This window comes from Caretta caretta, chromosome 1 (genome assembly GCF_965140235.1).
Source record: "Caretta caretta isolate rCarCar2 chromosome 1, rCarCar1.hap1, whole genome shotgun sequence".
NCBI lineage: Eukaryota > Metazoa > Chordata > Testudines > Cheloniidae > Caretta > Caretta caretta.
In genome coordinates, this window is record NC_134206.1 from 85158144 (window position 1) to 85176111 (window position 17968).

The window sequence follows — 17968 nt, forward strand, 5'->3', positions numbered from 1 at the left end:
GAAGTAACCTTAGACTATTGCAGTGTTTCCCAAACCTGGGACGCCGCTTGTTCAGGGAAAGCCCCTGGTGGGCCGGGCCGGTTTGTTTACCTGCCGCATCCTCAGGTTCGGCCAATCGTAACTCTCACTGGCCACGGTTCGCTGTGCCCAGCAAATGGGGGCTGCGGGAAGCGGTGGCCAGTATGTCTCTAGGGCCGCGTCACTTCCCGCAGTAAGCAAACTGGCCTGGCCTGCCAGGGGCTTTCCTTGAACAAGCAGGGTCCCAAGTTTGGGAAACACTGGACTATTGGGAAGGTCAGCAAAGTGATTCTTTGGGATGCCTTCCAAACTTGTTATATTAAGTGTTCAGGCAAGCACCTTCCTCCTTTGTTTGGGAGAAATGAAGCACAGTTGATTATGCTGGGACCTATGTACAGTTGCCAGTATTTTAAACAACAAATAAGGTCCAAATCTCCAGTTAAGCCAGAGATCTAGAGTTCCCATACTGACAAGTGTGGTGTACATTATGGTGAAATTTCTCAAACTCAAATGCTTCACGGATCACAAGTTATAGTGGAAAAAGCTGAAGTACTCTTTGTTGTTTTGGTTTTTTTTGTCTCTGTCTTCACAGACAAGGTCAGCTTCCAGACTGCTGCACTAGGAAGCACGGTATGGGGAGGAGGTGAGCAGCCCTCAGTGGTGAAGGAACAGGTTAAGGATGATTGAGAAAAGCTGGACATGCACAAGTCCATGGGGCTGGATGCAATGCATCTGAGGGTGGTGAGGGAGTTGGCTATTGTGATTGCAGAGCCATTAGCCATTATTTCTGAAAATTCGTGGTGATTGCGGGAGGTCCCAGACAATTGGAAAAAGGCAAATATAGTGCTCATATTTACAAAAAATGGAAGGAGAATCTGTGGAACTACAGACCAATCAGCACCACCTCAGTCTCCGGAAATATTCTGGAGCAGGTCCTCCAGTAATCCATTTTGAAGCACTTAGAGAAGAGGAAGCTGACCAGGAACAGTCAACATGGATTCACCAAGGGTAAGTCATGCCTGTGTTGGATCATATTAAAGACATTCTGTATTAAAATCACAAATGAGTTTGATTCCCCATAGTTTGGGATTTGGCATTTAACCCTTAAAAGGTAACTCAATGCTTTACAAAATTTAAAATGTTTTTAAGTTGTGGCTGCAGCAGGGCAGTCAAAATCAGGAGAATAGAAAAAAAATCTGGATTCTTTTTGTTTGTTTGTTTTTTTTGTAACAAAATAGCAGATGAGAGCTGTAGTAAAAAAATAAATATGAAATTAAAAAAGACAGTGCCCCTCTGAAGCAACAGCAGGGGTGAGGTGCACAAAACAAAAAGAATCAATGTTAGAAACACAGAGTCTTAAAATGGCTCTGAGTAATCAGACTGTCACTTTGATAAAGGTACATGAAAACTCTGTAAGCAAAAAAAGAAATAGTTATACCTTATGTAAAAATGGATATGGATAATGTTATAGAAGTTAAACTATGGAAGGAATGGAGTACTTGTGGCACCTTAGAGACTAACCAATGTATTTGAGCATGAGCTTTCGTGAGCTACAGCTTAAATAGAGACTGGGAGTGGCTAAGTCATTATGCAAGGTAGCCTGTTTCCTCTTGTTTCCCCCCCCCCCCCAGATGTTCTGGTTTAACTTGGATTTAAACCTGGAGAGTGGTCAGTTTAGATGAGCTATTACCAGCAGGAGAGTGAGTTTGTGTGTGTATGGGGGTGGGGGGGGATGTGAGAAAACCTTGATCTATGCAGGAAATAGCCCGACTTGATTATGTAAAGAGTTGTCACTTTGGATGGGCTAGCACCAGCAGGAGAGTGAATTTGTGTGGGGTGGTGGAGGGTGAGAAAACCTGGATTTGTGCTGGAAATGGCCCACCTGTTGATCACTTTAGATAAGCTATTACCAGCAGGACAGTGGGGTGGGAGGAGGTATTGTTTCATATTCTCTGTGTGTATATAAAGTCTGCTGCAGTTTCCACGGTAAACATCTGATGAAGTGAGCTGTAGCTCACGAAAGCTCATGCTCAAATAAATTGGTTAGTCTCTAAGGGTATGTCTACACTACGGAATAAGGTCGAATTTATAGAAGTCGTTTTTTTAGAAATCGGTTTTATAAATTCGAGTGTGTGTGTCCCCACAGAAAATGCTCTAAGTGCATTAAGTGCATTAACTCGGCGGAGCGCTTCCACAGTACCGAGGCAAGCGTCGACTTCCGGAGCGTTGCACTGTGGGTAGCTATCCCACAGTTCCCGCAGTCTCTGCTGCCCATTGGAATTCTGGGTTGAGATCCCAATGCCTGATGGGGCTAAAACATTGTCGCGGGTGGTTCTGGGTACATATCGTCAGCCTCCCGTTCCCTCCCTCCCCCCGTGAAAGCAAGGGCAGACAATCATTTCGCGCCTTTTTTCCTGAGTTACCTGTGCAGATGCCATACCATGGCAAGCATGGAGCCCGCTCAGGTAACCGTCACCCTATGTCTCCTGGGTGCTGGCAGACGTGGTACTGCATTGCTACACAGTAGCAGCAACCCCTTGCCTTGTGGCAGCAGACGGTACAGTACGACTGGTAGCCGTCATCGTCATGTCTGAGGTGCTCCTGGTCGCCTCTGTGAGGTCGATCAGGAGCGCCTGGGCAGACATGGGCACAGGGACTAAATTTGGAGTGACTTGACCAGGTCATTCTCTTTAGTCCTGCAGTCAGTCCTATTGAACCGTCTTATGGTGAGCGGGCAGGCGATACGGACTGCTAGCAGTCGTGCTGTACCATCTTCTGCCGAGCAGTCATGAGATGTGGATGGCATGCAGTCCTTCTGCACCGTCTGCTGCCAGCCAAAGATGTAAAAGATAGATGGAGTGGGTCAAAACAAGAAATAGACCAGATTTGTTTTGTACTCATTTGCTTCCCCCCCCTCCCCTGTCTAGGGGACTCATTCTTCTAGATCACACTGCAGTCAAGGTGCAGCGAGGTAAATCTAGCCATGTATCAATCAGAGGCCAGGCTAACCTTCTTGCTCCAATAAGGACAATAACTTAGGTGCACCATTTCTTATTGGAACCCTCTGTGAAGTCCTGCCTGAAATACTCCTTGATGTAAAGCCACCCCCTTTGTTGATTTTAGCTCCCTGAAGCCAACCCTGTAAGCGCCCCTCCCAGCGTCAGAGCAATGGCAAACAATCGGGCACCTGAGAGTGCTGTCCAGAGCAGTCACAATGGAGCGCTCTGATGGGGCTAAAACATTGTCGCGGGTGGTTCTGGGTACGTGTCGTCAGGCCCCCGTTCCCTCCCTCCCTCCGTGAAAGCAAGGGCAGACAATCATTTCGCGCCTTTTTTCCTGAGTTACCTGTGCAGACGCCATACCACAGCAAGCATGGAGCCCGCTCAGGTAACCGTCACCCTATGTCTCCTGGGTGCTGGCAGACGCGGTACGGCTTTGCTGCACAGTAGCAGCAACCCCTTGCCTTCTGGCAGCAGACGGTGCAATACGATTGGTAGTCGTCCTCATCGTGTCCGAGGTGCTCCTGGCCGCGTCGGCTGGGAGCGCCTGGGCAGACATGGGCGCAGGGACTAAATTTGGAGTGACTTGACCAGGTCATTCTCTTTAGTCCTGCAGTCAGTCCTATTGAACCGTCTTATGGTGAGCAGGCAGGCGATACGGACTGCTAGCAGTCGTACTGTACCATCTTCTGCCAGGCAGGCAAGAGATGAGGATTGCTAGCAGTCGTATTGCACCATCTTCTGCCAGGCAGGCAAGAGATGGGGATGGCTAGCAGTCGTACTGTACCATCTTCTGCCGAGCAGCCATGAGATGTGGATGGCATGCAGTCCTTCTGCACCGTCTGCTGCCAGCCAAAGATGTAAAAGATAGATGGAGTGGGTCAAAACAAGAAATAGACCAGATTTGTTTTGTACTCATTTGCCTCCTCCCCTGTCTAGGGGACTCATTCCTCTAGGTCACACTGCAGTCACTCACAGAGAAGGTGCAGTGAGGTAAATCTAGCCATGTATCAATCAGAGGCCAGGCTAACCTCCTTGTTCCAATAACAACGATAACTTAGGTGCACCATTTCTTATTGGAACCCTCCGTGAAGTCCTGCCTGAAATACTCCTTGATGTACAGGCACCCCCTTTGTTGATTTTAGCTCCCTGAAGCCAACCCTGTAAGCCGTGTCGTCAGTCGCCCCTCCCTCCGTCAGAGCAACGGCAGACAATCGTTCCGCGCCTTTTTTCTGTGCGGACGCCATACCACGGCAAGCATGGAGCCCGCTCAGCTCACTTTGGCAATTAGGAGCACATTAACCACCACACGCATTATTCAGCAGTATATGCAGCACCAGAACATGGCAACGCGATACCGGGCGAGGAGGCGACGTCAGCGCGGTCCCGTGAGTGATCAGGACATGGACACAGATTTCTCTGAAAGCATGGGCCCTGACAATGCATGCATCATGGTGCTAATGGGGCAGGTTCATGCTGTGGAACGCCGATTCTGGGCTCGGGAAACAAGCACAGACTGGTGGGACCGCATAGTGTTGCAGGTCTGGGACGATTCCCAGTGGCTACGAAACTTTCGCATGCGTAAGGGCACTTTCATGGAACTTTGTGACTTGCTTTCCCCTGTCCTGAAGCGCATGAATACCAAGATGAGAGCAGCCCTCACAGTTGAGAAGCGAGTGGCGATAGCCCTGTGGAAGCTTGCAACGCCAGACAGCTACCGGTCAGTTGGGAATCAATTTGGAGTGGGCAAATCTACTGTGGGGGCTGCTGTGATGCAAGTAGCCCACGCAATCAAAGATCTGCTGATATCAAGGGTAGTGACCCTGGGAAATGTGCAGGTCATAGTGGATGGCTTTGCTGCAATGGGATTCCCTAACTGTGGTGGGGCTATAGATGGAACCCATATCCCTATCTTGGCACCGGAGCACCAAGCCGCCGAGTACATAAACCGCAAGGGGTACTTTTCGATAGTGCTGCAAGCTCTGGTGGATCACAAGGGACGTTTCAGCAACATCAACGTGGGATGGCCGGGAAAGGTGGATGATGCTCGCATCTTCAGGAACTCTGGTCTGTTTCAAAAGCTGCAGGAAGGGACTTTATTCCCAGACCAGAAAATAACTGTTGGGGATGTTGAAATGCCTATATGTATCCTTGGGGACCCAGCCTACCCCTTAATGCCATGGCTCATGAAGCCGTACACAGGCAGCCTGGACAGTGGTCAGGAGCTGTTCAACTACAGGCTGAGCAAGTGCAGAATGGTGGTAGAATGTGCATTTGGACGTTTAAAGGCGCGCTGGCGCAGTTTATTGACTCGCTTAGACCTCAGCGAAACCAATATTCCCACTGTTATTACTGCTTGCTGTGTGCTCCACAATATCTGTGAGAGTAAGGGGAAGACGTTTATGGCGGGGTGGGAGGTTGAGGCAAATCGCCTGGCTGCTGGTTACGCGCAGCCAGACACCAGGGCGGTTAGAAGAGCACAGGAGGGCGCGGTACGCATCAGAGAAGCTTTGAAAAACAGTTTCATGACTGGCCAGGCTACGGTGTGAAAGTTCTGTTTGTTTCTCCTTGATGAACCCCCCCACCCCTTGGTTCACTCTACTTCCCTGTAAGCTAACCACCCTCCCCTCCTCCCTTTAGTCATTGCTTGCAGAGCCAATAAAGTCATTGCTGCTTCACAGTCATGCATTCGTTATTCATTCATCACACAAATAGGGGGATGACTACCAAGGTATCCCAGGAGGGGTGGTGGAGGAGGAAAGGAAAATGCCACACAGCACTTTAAGCACAGCACTTTAAAAGTTTACAACTTTAAAATTTATTGAATGACAGCCTTCTTTTTTTTGGGCAATCCTCTGTGGGGGAGTGGCTGGTTGGCCGGAGGCCTCCCCACCGCGTTCTTGGGCGTCTGGGTGTGGAGGCTATGGAACTTGGGGAGGAGGGCGGTTGGTTACAGAGGGGCTGCAGTGGCAGTCTGTGCTCCAGCTGCCTTTGCTGCAGCTCAACCATACACTGGAGCATACTGGTTTGGTCCTGCAGCAGCCTCAGCATTGAATCCTGCCTCCTCTCATCACGCTGCCGCCACCTTTGAGCTTCAGCCCTGTCTTCAGCCCGCCACTTACTCTCTTCAGCCCGCCACTTACTCTCTTCAGCCCTCCACCTCTCCTCCCGGTCATTTTGTGCTTTCCTGCACTCTGACATTATTTGCCTCCACGCATTCGTCTGTGCTCTGTCAGTGTGGGAGGACAGCATGAGCTCGGAGAACATTTCATCGCGAGTGCGTTTTTTTTCTTTCTAAGCTTCACTAGCCTCTGGGAAGGAGAAGATCCTGTGATCATTGAAACACATGCAGCTGGTGGAGAAAAAAAAAGGGACAGCGGTATTTAAAAAGACACATTCTATAAAACAGTGGCTACACTCTTTCAGGGTAAACCTTGCTGTTAACATTACATACATAGCACATGTGCTTTCGTTACAAGGTCGCATTTTGCCTCCTCCCACCGCGTGATTTTGGTTGAATGCCAGCAAACATACACTGCAATGCTTTGTTCTACAGTGATTCCCCAGTACGTGTTGCTGGCCTGGAGTGGTAAAGTGTCCTACCATGAAGGACGAAATAAGGCTGCCCTCCCCAGAAACCTTTTGCAAAGGCAGAACCGCAAATGCCAGGGCAAAGTAATCCTTTCACATGCTTGCTTTTAAACCATGGATAGCATTTTAAAAGGTACACTCACCAGAGGTCCCTTCTCCGCCTGCTGAGTCCAGGAAGCAGCCTTGGGTGGGTTCGGGGGGTACTGGCTCCAGGTCTAGGGTGAGAAACAGTTCCTGGCTGTCGGGAAAACCGGTTTCTCCGCTTGCTTGCTGTGAGCTATCTACAACCTCATCATCATCATCTTCTTCGTCCCCAAAACCTACTTCTGTATTGCCTCCATCTCCATTGAAGGAGTCAAACAACACGGCTGGGGTAGTGGTGGCTGAACCCCCTAAAATGGCATGCAGCTCATCATAGAAGCGGCATGTTTGGGGCTCTGACCCAGAGCGGCTGTTCGCCTCTCTGGTTTTCTGGTAGGCTTGCCTCAGCTCCTTCAGTTTCACGCGGCACTGCTTCGGGTCCCTGTTATGGCCTCTGTCCTTCATGCCCTGGGAGATTTTCAGAAAGGTTTTGGCATTTCGAAAACTGGAACGGAGTTCTGATAGCACGGATTCCTCTCCCCAAACAGCGATCAGATCCCGTACCTCCCGTTCAGTCCATGCTGGAGCTCTTTTGCGATTCTGGGACTCCATCATGGTCACCTCTGCTGATGAGCTCTGCATGGTCACCTGCAGCTTGCCACGCTGGCCAAACAGGAAATGAGATTCAAAAGTTCGCGGTTCTTTTCCTGTCTACCTGGCCAGTGCATCTGAGTTGAGAGCGCTGTCCAGAGCGGTCAGAATGGAGCACTCTGGGATAGCTCCCGGAGGCCAATACCATCGAATTGTGTCCACAGTACCCCAAATTCGAGCCGGCAACGTCGATTTAAGCGCTAATCCACTTGTCAGGGGTGGAGTAAGGAAATCGATTTTAAGAGCCCTTTAAGTCGAAATAAAGGGCTTCATTGTGTGGACGGGTGCAGGTTTAAATCGATTTAACGCTGCTAAATTCGACCTAAAGTCCTAGTGTAGACCAGGGCTGAGGTGCCACAAGTACTCCTTTTCTTTGAGCTGCTAATGGCTCCAAAAGCAGGAAGCATCTGTGAACATGCAAATTACCTAAGTGATAAAGGAAGAAAAGAACTAGCAGCACAAAGGAGCTGCAGATAAAGGACACACCCAATCAGCAAACAAATTGCCTAAATAAAAGGCATGGGATAACAAGATAATTTTAATAAATTTGATAATAAGTACCCCTGTAACAATGTATAGCGTGTATGATTTTTGGAAAAATCCTTTAAGGTCATATGGTAATGATGCTTCTCAGCAATTACCTGTAAATAAACTTAAAGCTTAACACAGCAGGAAAAACATTATAAACTTGGTCTCCTGTATAAGAAGGAAAACTGAGGTATCCCACCTCAGGGATTTAATGACTAAACAGTGGGATAATTTCCCCATAACCCTTAAAAGATAGAAGCCATTGAAACCTGGCCTGCCTATAGAACAAAAACAGGAAAATATGGGGGTAATTCCTCTGTTTTGCCTGCAATCAGCAAGGGTATTTGTAAAAGAAATATTTTAAGCAATAATCTGCCACCCCAAAAAGGGGTAGAAACATGTTCTTTTGTCTTTCAGAAAATCAGGAAAAGCTGATGCCAGCTGAAGAGCAACCCAATACCATGAATCTACTGTCACAATAGAAACTGTGTTTTGTGTTCTATGTTTTGTGTTGTCTTGTTGCTAGCACTGTTGTGTGTTTAAAAAAAATACTGCAGACCTGCAGATAATTAAAAATAAATTAAGCGCTCTGTCCCAGCTACAGGACAGCCTGAAACAAAAACAAATACATGCCAATGTAGACTTGGTCCAAATTGGTCTGGGTAACCTAAAAGCCCGATGGAATCTTTGGCAATGGCTTAATATTACCACATGGCTTATGCATAAGAAAAAAAAATAGAAATAGGAAACTACACAGCCATAGCTATGGGATTCACTGAAATGCAGATACTTGCCCTAGCAACTTTGGAACACAATGTTCTGGGTCATATTGGGAAATATTAAGTGTTTGATGCATTTGTTAAAACAAAGAAAGAGATCATTGTTTGACACTTATCAATATGAATGGATGCAATACATTTTCCAGTATTGTAAAACCAGACTTGTTAGTGGGAGAAATTGTTGTCAAAATTGCACACCAACAGTCCCTGGAGGAAAAGGTATTGAAGGTTAGCCCACTCCCCATATTACACATGGGATCCTTCTGGCTACCCTGGACCTCGAGTCAGTAGGCTGGGGAGGGAAGGAAGCTATTAGACACTAGAGGTTGTACCGAATGGAGTCCTCAAATGTGGGTGTGCCTCACCTTGCCTGTTGCCCCAGAACCTTGTAGTAAAGATACATCACTAGGATCGTGTATGTGGGATGAATTGGAATCACAAACTCAAATTGCACAGTACCTTCTCTTGAATAGGCTACATAGAAAGTGACACTGATGATTATAAATCTTATTGTCAAAAGGGGGATTATGTTGGATCATATTAAAGAAGTTCTGTATGAAAATCACAAATGAGTTTGATTCCCCATAGTTTAAATTCCAGGGTATTACTAAATAAGAGGTCTCTTGGTTTTTGGTACTGTTTCTCTCCTCTATGTGTGAAACTTGCAAGCTGCTAATTGTGTTAGTACATTCTAAGACAGAGTCTGTTCTCAAAGCAATTCTTTGTAACAACAACTACTCACACAGAGAGAGACTCAAAGCAATACTCTGTAACAACACAAACAGCACCCAGAGACTCCCCACCCTTTTGTTATATTCATCTCGCTTTGTTAACAATTGTGATTAAAATAGACATAGAAGATGTATGTGGATGGATGCTGGTGTGGATAATAACTGAATGATCAGGGTGGTGCCAGCCTAAGAATCCAGTGTCCATCGGCTGAAGAAGGCGTCAGGTGGCAATAACCAGAGGACCCCCGAAGGGCAGACTGGAATCCACCCAACAGCCTCAAGGATGGGAGAACCAACGAAGAAGATAACATCTGGCAGCACGGAGCCATCAGGAATGTGCCATCTGCTGATTGATTCAGCAACCGCATGATGAAGCAATTCCCATAGACTGGCATAGGAAGAAATTCCGATAAAAATGGACTCTAGAAAATGAGAACTTTGGGGTCTGATTCTGCAAACCAACTTCCAGGAGCATCAGATGAGCATCTGACAAGGCCGTGATCCCTCCTCATGTCCAGGCCACCTGGCCAGTGGCTTGGCCTGAGCAACTCTAAAGCTGGTAACTATGATGACAACCTTGCAGAACGTGTGTGTGTGTGTGTATGAATGAATGTGTGAATAAATATGAAATTGAATGGAATGTTATAGCTATAACTAACTGCTTACTATGAGTCTTTCTGTATTCACAATAAATCTGGCATTTTGCCTTTTCCCCTTTAAGATCCTGCTGTTTTTTATTTTATTGGTATAATACCTGACCAACCTGATTGCCTTCTATGATGAGATAGATAGATCTGTGGATGAGGGGAAAGCAGTGGACGTGTTATTCCTTGACTTTGGCAAAGCTTTTGATACGGTCTCCCACAGTATTCTTGCCAGCAAGTTAAAGAAGTATGGATTGGATGAATGGACTATAAGGTGTAGGGAACTGTCTAGATCATTGTGTTTGATGGGTAGTGATCAAAGGCTTGATGTCGAGTTGGCAGCCAGTATGAAGCAGAGGGGTTGGTTCTGAGGCCAGTTTAGTTCAACATCTTCATTAATGATCTGGATGATGGGATGGATTGCACCCTCAGCAAGTTCACAGATGACACTAACCTGGGGGGAGAGGTAGATACACTAGATGGTAGGGATAGGGTTCAGAGTGACCCAGATAAATTGGAGGATTGGGCCAAAAAAAATCTGATTAAGTTCAACAAGGACAAATGCAGAGTCCTGCACTTATGATGAAAGAATCCCATGCACCGCTACAGTCTGGGGACCTACTGGCTAAGAGGCAGTTCTGCAGAAAAGGACCTGGGGAGTACAGTGGATGAGAAGCTGGATATGAGTCAACAGTGCGCCCTGTTGCCAGGAAGGCTAATGGCATATTGGGATGCATTAGTAGGAGCGTTGCCAGAAGATTGAGAGCAGTGATTATTCCCCTCTTTTCAGTACTAGTGAGGCCACATCTGGAGTACTGCATCCAGTTTTGGTCCCCCACACTGCAGAAAGGATGTGGACAAATTGGAGAGAGTCCAGCAGGGGGCAACAGAAATGATTAGAGGGCTGGGGCACATGATTTATGAGGAGAGGCTGAGGGAACTGGGGTTATTTAGTCTGCAGAAGAGAAGAGTGAGGGGGGATTTGATAGCAGCCTTCAGCTACCTGAATGGGGGTTCCAAAGAGGATGGAGCTAGGATGTTTTCAGTGGTGGCAGATGACAGAACAAGGAGCAATGATCTCAAGTTGCAGTGGGGGAGGGCTAGGTTGGATATTAGGAAAAACTAATTCATTAGGAGGGTTGTGAAGCACTGGAATGTGTTACATAGGGAGGTGGTGGAATCTCCATCCTGAGAGGTTTTTTTAAGACCTGGCTTAACAAAACCCTGACTGGGATTCTTTAGTTGGTGATGGTTCTGCTTTGAGCAGGGGGTTGGATTAGATGACCTCCTGAAGTCTCTTCCAACCCTAATCTTCTTTGATTCTACAGTTGAGGCTTGGTAGGGTGGGGATCCATGTGCGGGTGGCTCATCAGGATGGTGCAGGGGGAATGAGGCTAATCGGGGGGGGAGGGGTTCTGGTTGTGGAGGGGGGGTTGGCAGGAGGGTCTGAGTATGAGAGGTCTGGATGCACAGGGGTTGGGTGGATGGGGGAGAGGCTCCCTGTAGAGTGATCCCTGCCCCTGCAGCTGAGGAGTGATGGGCTCAGGAAGCACACAGGGTGGCTGGGGAGGGGAGTTTGCAGAGATTCCTACAACCAGGATGGAAATCTGGGCATAGGTCTGAAACAGCCTTGGATGCCATGCAGGGAAAGAGGAAATCCTGTCCTCCCCAGCCAGGACTAGGAACTGAGGCCGGCGCAAGGTAGGGGCCACTAGTCAGATGTTCTCCAGTCCTGCCCTCTGCTTCACAGTGATTTATCTCTCTGCCAGCAGCCCTGGGCACCCAAATCATACTGCTGGGGATGGTCGCATGACTGCTCTTGTGAATTCCCTTTGCTTCCCAGTCAGAAAGTCATTTTTCTGTGGAGAAGCAAAGTAATCTGCAGGAAACATACATTCTGTTCCTGTGCAGTGGTGCAGAATTCCCCCAGGAGTACTACGTACACTCCTATTCCCAATAAGGGCTACAATGGCCAGTTAACAGAGCTGGTGGTTGAGCTGCAGGCAGGTATGTCTGAGGAGACTTGTGGTCCTGGCATAACTGGCTTCAGCCCAGGTAACACCAACTATCCCTTCAAATTATTCTGTGATTACCCCCAAAATCGAGAAACCCCTGACTATAAAGACCAGCCCATAATGAAAAATCATTATGACAAAGGTCCAGCGCTACAGATGAGTTCACATTTTCAAGGCCATCTCTGCTAGAGGCTTACTTGTTAATGTAAATTGACCCTTTTTTACATTTATAGGGTCAATATACCAATTACTATTTTCTTCTGGGGCCAGCAAGGATAGAATCATAGAGAATCATAGACTATCAGGGTTGGAAGGGACCTCTGAAGGTCATCTAGTCCAACCCCCTGCTCGAAGCAGGACCAATTCCCAGTTAATCATCCCAGCCGGGGCTTTGTCAAGCCTGACCTTAAAAACCTCTAAGGAAGGAGATTCTACCACCTCCCTAGGTAACGCATTCCAGTGTTTCACCACCCTCATAGTGAAAAAGTTTTTCCTAATATCCAATCTAAACCTCCCCCACTGCAACTTGAGACCATTACTCCTCGTTCTGTCATCTGCTACCATTGAGAACAGTCTAGAGCCATCCTCTTTGGAACCCCCTTTCAGGTAGTTGAAAGCAGCTATCAAATCCCCCCTCATTCTTCTCTTCTGCAGACTAAACAATCCCAGCTCCCTCAGCCTCTCCTCATAAGTCATTTGTTCTAGACCCCTAATCATTTTTGTTGCCCTTCGCTGGACTCTCTCCAATTTATCCACATCCTTCTTGCAGTGTGGGGCCCAAAACTGGACACAGTACTCCAGATGAGGCCTCACCAATGTCGAATAGAGGGGAACGATCACATCCCTAGATCTGCTCGCTATGCCCCTACTTATACAGCCCAAAATGCCATTGGCCTTCTTGGCAACAAGGGCACACTGCTGACTCATATCCAGCTTCTCGTCCACTGTCACCCCTAGGTCCTTTTCCGCAGAACTGCTGCCTAGCCATTCGGCCCCTAGTCTGTAGCGGTGCATTGGATTCTTCCGTCCTAAGTGCAGGACCCTGCACTTATCCTTATTGAACCTCATCAGATTTCTTTTGGCCCAATCCTCCAATTTGTCTAGGTCCTTCTGTATCCTATCCCTCCCCTCCAGCGTATCTACCACTCCTCCCAGTTTAGTATCATCCGCAAATTTGCTGAGAGTGCAATCCACAACATCCTCCAGATCATTTATGAAGATATTGAACAAAACCGGCCCCAGGACCGACCCCTGGGGCACTCCACTTGACACCGGCTGCCAACTAGACATGGAGCCATTGATCACTACCCGTTGAGCCCGACAATCTAGCCAGCTTTCTACACAGCTTATAGTGCATTCATCCAGCCCATACTTCTTTAACTTGCTGACAAGAATACTGTGGGAGACCGTGTCAAAAGCTTTGCTAAAGTCAAGAAACAATAAATCCACTGCTTTCCCTTCATCCACAGAACCAGTAATCTTATCATAGAAGGCGATTAGATTAGTCAGGCATGACCTTCCCTTGGTGAATCCATGCTGGCTGTTCCTGATCACTTTCCTCTCATGCAAGTGCTTCAGGATTGATTCTTTGAGGACCTGCTCCATGATTTTTCCAGGGACTGAGGTGAGGCTGACTGGCCTGTAGTTCCCAGGATCCTCCTTCTTCCCTTTTTTAAAGATTGGCACTACATTAGCCTTTTTCCAGTCATCCGGGACTTCCCCCGTTCGCCACGAGTTTTCAAAGATAATGGCCAATGGCTCTGCAATCACAGCCGCCAATTCCTTCAGCACTCTCGAATGCAACTCGTCCGGCCCCATGGACTTGTGCACGCCCAGCTTTTCTAAATAGTCCCTAACCACCTCTATCTCCACAGAGGGCTGGCCATCTCTTCCCCATTTTGTGATGCCCAGCGCAGCAGTCTGGGAGCTGACCTTGTTAGTGAAGACAGAGGCAAAAAAAGCATTGAGTACATTAGCTTTTTCCACATCCTCTGTCACTAGGTTGCCTCCCTCATTCAGTAAGGGGCCCACACTTTCCTTGGCTTTCTTCTTGTTGCCAACATACCTGAAGAAACCCTTCTTGTTACTCTTGACATCTCTTGCTAGCTGCAGCTCCAGGTGCGATTTGGCCCTCCTGATATCATTCCTACATGCCCGAGCAATATTTTTATACTCTTCCCTGGTCATATGTCCAACCTTCCACTTCTTGTAAGCTTCTTTTTTATGTTTAAGATGGTTCTGTATGTAGGGTAACACGGAGGAACAATAGATCAAGGATGTGAGAGTAGATTTGTACACTTCAGATATGCTACTAAAATAGCCCTTATGTAATTAAAATGTCTGTGGTGTGAAGAATATTTTTTCTCTTGCATTGAGAAAATAAGACAGAGTATTTTTTTAAAAAAAACAAGACGGTTTTGTAAAGGCTTTGGAGAGAAAAACTGATCATTAGAAATTATATCCTGGTCAGGAGGAATATTCTACGAACAAACTCTGCAGCGACTGGATGAATTGTTTGTGATCACAAACCATTTAATTCCAACTCCATCCAAATAGCAATTTCCTGATATGTACATATCAGTATATATATCTCAAAAGTAGCAGTCTTCACATTATTATAAACAACAATTTTGGAGCGGAGGGAAAAGGGTGTGTTGCCCTCATAGTCACCTTTACTGCTTTCAAAATAGCATGATGCTGCTCCTCCCCCCCCGCCCCTTTCTGTCTCTCCATACCCTCTGGTGTCCTGTATAAAAAGGTTTGTAAATGTTTTGTACAGTTGTGCATTGAGAAAAGGATGAAAGATTGCCAAACTCAGTCCTGCAGCTCATAGAGGATTAGAAAGATTTCCTACACAAGATCAAAATACAATGTTAAAGGTGCTCAGCACAAATAAGGGAATGAAAAATGGTACAGGAAGACTCCAGGTCTGTGAAGTCAGTTTTATCAGCTGGGTATATTTTACTTTCCCAGTCTGTAAAACAGTGTAGTGAAATCAAACAAGAACAGTGCCTTATGGAGAGGAGCAGTAATTGCCCTTATCTCTATTCTACAAAGTAACCAAAAAGTTGTAGTAATTATAAGCCCCATGTCTCTGAACATGGAAGTCTTCATGATTTTCATAAGACTCAGACCAGTAGGTTTAATTGCATACCCCTCAACTTGAAAGATGCAGATGAAGTCGACCCTGTGATAGCAGACACTGTTAATAGATAGTTGCATGTCTTTATTGGTGCTTGGGGTTTTGCCCATGTGGCAGGCCCTGATATTAATGTTCCTTGAAGTGGAGGTGTTCTGAGGACAGGCATCTTCAAATTCCCTATTGGGAATGGGTACAGTATGGGGACTTGCTATAGGTTAAGAGGAGAAACTGTAGGGATCATATGGTCATAATATTAAGTAAGTCAAATATTATCCAAGATGGGATTTTAGTTGTTTCTATGCTGGGATTTCAGCAGCCAGAATCAGGAAGCTGCAGTTTTCTACTGGACATATTGTAAGACCTGGGGGAGTGGGGGCAGGGGCAGGGTGCAGGGCGCAGGGGAAAAAGCAGGGGAGGAGATGAGGAGTCTCATATCGGGCTATTTGAAGAAAATGTACCTTGTGTCCCATACAAACCTGATGATATCTTGCTTCTACTATTGTGGATTCTTACTTTCAGAAATGCTAAGTCATCAAACTGAACCATCCTAAATTATTCTCTCTCTCTCTCATTGGACTTTTGTTTCACAATTATACCTTGACAGGCTGAGCTAAAGTACTTTAAGACTGTACTTTCAGCCAACAAATGGATCAGTGCCGGCATAGACTTTGACCCTGAGTTCAGTCTCTATCTAATGCTCACATCTAAATCTTCTGAGCTCTCTTCTGTCTCTATCCTTTCAACTAAGCTAGAGCCTTTTTTTTTTATACCATCCTCCTTTATTTCACCCCTGAACAATCATTACTCACTTCCATGTAATGAAGCTTGATACCTGACAGGCATATAAAAATGCAATATCCTTGAGGAGTTTACAAGCTAAGGCCCTAATCCTACAAACTCTTATCCATGTGCTTAACTATAGACATCTGGATAGTCCCATTGAAATCAACTGGATGCTGAAATATGTCAAGTTAAACACATGTTTGCAAGATCAAGGCCTTCATGGTCCCAATAACATAATAAAAGTGACACCATAGCATATGTGGCTATGGAAGGAGATTGGAAGTGAGACAGAATAAAAATATCATAATACTGGTACTCCCCCATTCCATACAGAGAACAACATGTAAACATGAGTTTGTCACACACTTCTTATTACATGCTATCTTTGTGTAGATAAATACATACTCTAGCTGTGGAAAACTGCACACATTTAAGAACATACATAAACTTGATTTATTGAATTTCAATTTTTTTAGGAAGAATGTGTGTATAGTTTATAACTTTATTAGCTACAATGGTTTAAAATCAATAACAGGCAATCTACATATATTTTAAATATATTTAACCAATAAAATAGGTATACAGCTTTCCTCACAAGAGTATTGTGGTGGTTAATATTTGCAAAAGCATTTTGAGATCCATGGAAGTTGGGAGCTACTGTACATGGGGGTGGAAAATTAATGTCTCTCCAGAAAATGCAACACCTCTTTTAGAGACTGTTTAAAAACAAAACCAAACCCTAAACATATAATTGCAAAATGGAACTTCACAACACATCTGAGATAAGTAGGGGCTTCAAACCTCCAATTTACCTGCAGATGTTCATAGATAATTTTTATAATAAGCTAATCTTTAGCTTCAACTAAATATAGGAGAGAAGGCAAAGTAGATACACTGCTATCTAAGGGCTACAGTGTGCCTGTAAATACAACCTGAGGAAATGATACAGTATCGGAATATTGCTCTTGGAAAGTGAGAAACGTGTTTCAGAGACACCCTAAGAGGAGTAATTCCTTCTAGGGGTTCCCTGATGAACTTGGGAACGTGACATGTATGATTACTTTATGAAATAGCTTGGTTCTACACCCCACACTGCCTACTAAGCCATACATCCAGCTATCTCTGCCTTCTACCTGCTCATTCTCCTCCTACTGGCTCTCTAACACACACTTGGGAATGCAGTCTGGTCAACCCTAGGATTCAGAGTATCCATGTGAGGGAAGAGGTCTTTATTTTTGTCTGCATTGCTGCATTAGGTGTTGACACAAGCTAGCCTTATTCTGTTCAGATAAGCAAAATAGCCCATTTTATAGAAGGAAGTATATTGTTGAAAGGAAGAAGCAAAATGGAAAATGTTATCTTAGGAACCATGATATGCAACTTTCACATTGCGGGGGAATAATTCTAATTTCTTTAGTGATAATGTACATAATAGATGAGCTTCTCAATGGATTTCCTCTGGACTCATCCCTGCAGTCCTGTGAAACTCCTATAGAATCTGACCTCATGGGCCAGCTCCTCAGCAGTTGATGCAACTCCATGGGAATACCCTAAGATTCTACTAAAGAACTTCCCTGTGCTAGCATTTACATTTCTCACCCCAAACATGAATTTACAAAGTTTCACACACAAAATAACCTTCTTGTAAAATTCTCATTTCAGGAGAAAAAACAGCATAGCAACTAATGAGGTAGGTGAAATCATTTTAATGACTTTAAAATCCTTGCTAAGGATTAGATCCTGCATCCACAGAAGTGGGTGGTAAAACTCTCATTGACTTCAATGGAAACAGGAGTGTAAAATTAGCTGAACATAGAAACCTTGCCTGACAGCAGAGACATAAATTTGTAATAGAAATTTCATATTCTGCATATACCTCTTCTATCGAGAGAAGAAAGAATGCACAGTCAAAAGAACACTCACTTGGATACAGATCTCATAATTGTCTGCATTCTGACCAGTTTAAAGAACTATTTACACATACTTCAGTCAGTTCTCTGCAAACT

At 45.7% G+C, this 17968-nt stretch overlaps 1 protein-coding gene across 1 annotated transcript; it reads right to left on the minus strand.

Annotated features, from left to right (window-relative positions):
- Nucleotides 1-5762: 5762 nt before the first annotated feature.
- LOC125628225 (uncharacterized) lies at nt 5763-7641 on the minus strand. Its single transcript, XM_048833158.2, has 2 exons — nt 6752-7641; nt 5763-6369 (listed from the first exon to the last, which is right to left on the minus strand). The coding sequence occupies exons 1-2, from the start codon at nt 7329-7331 to the stop codon at nt 6218-6220; spliced, it is 732 nt and encodes a 243-aa protein (XP_048689115.2). The 5' UTR covers nt 7332-7641; the 3' UTR covers nt 5763-6217.
- Between the last annotated feature and the right edge of the window lie 10327 nt (nt 7642-17968).

Bases quoted from the DNA above. Each gene is read 5' to 3' on its own strand.
- LOC125628225 (XM_048833158.2), bottom strand. From the start codon at position 7,331: ATGCAGAGCTCATCAGCAGAGGTGACCATGATGGAGTCCCAGAATCGC. The intron at 6,370-6,751 runs GTGAGTGTACCT...TTTCTCCACCAG, and splicing joins AGGCGGAGAAGGGACCTCTG to CTGCATGTGTTTCAATGATC.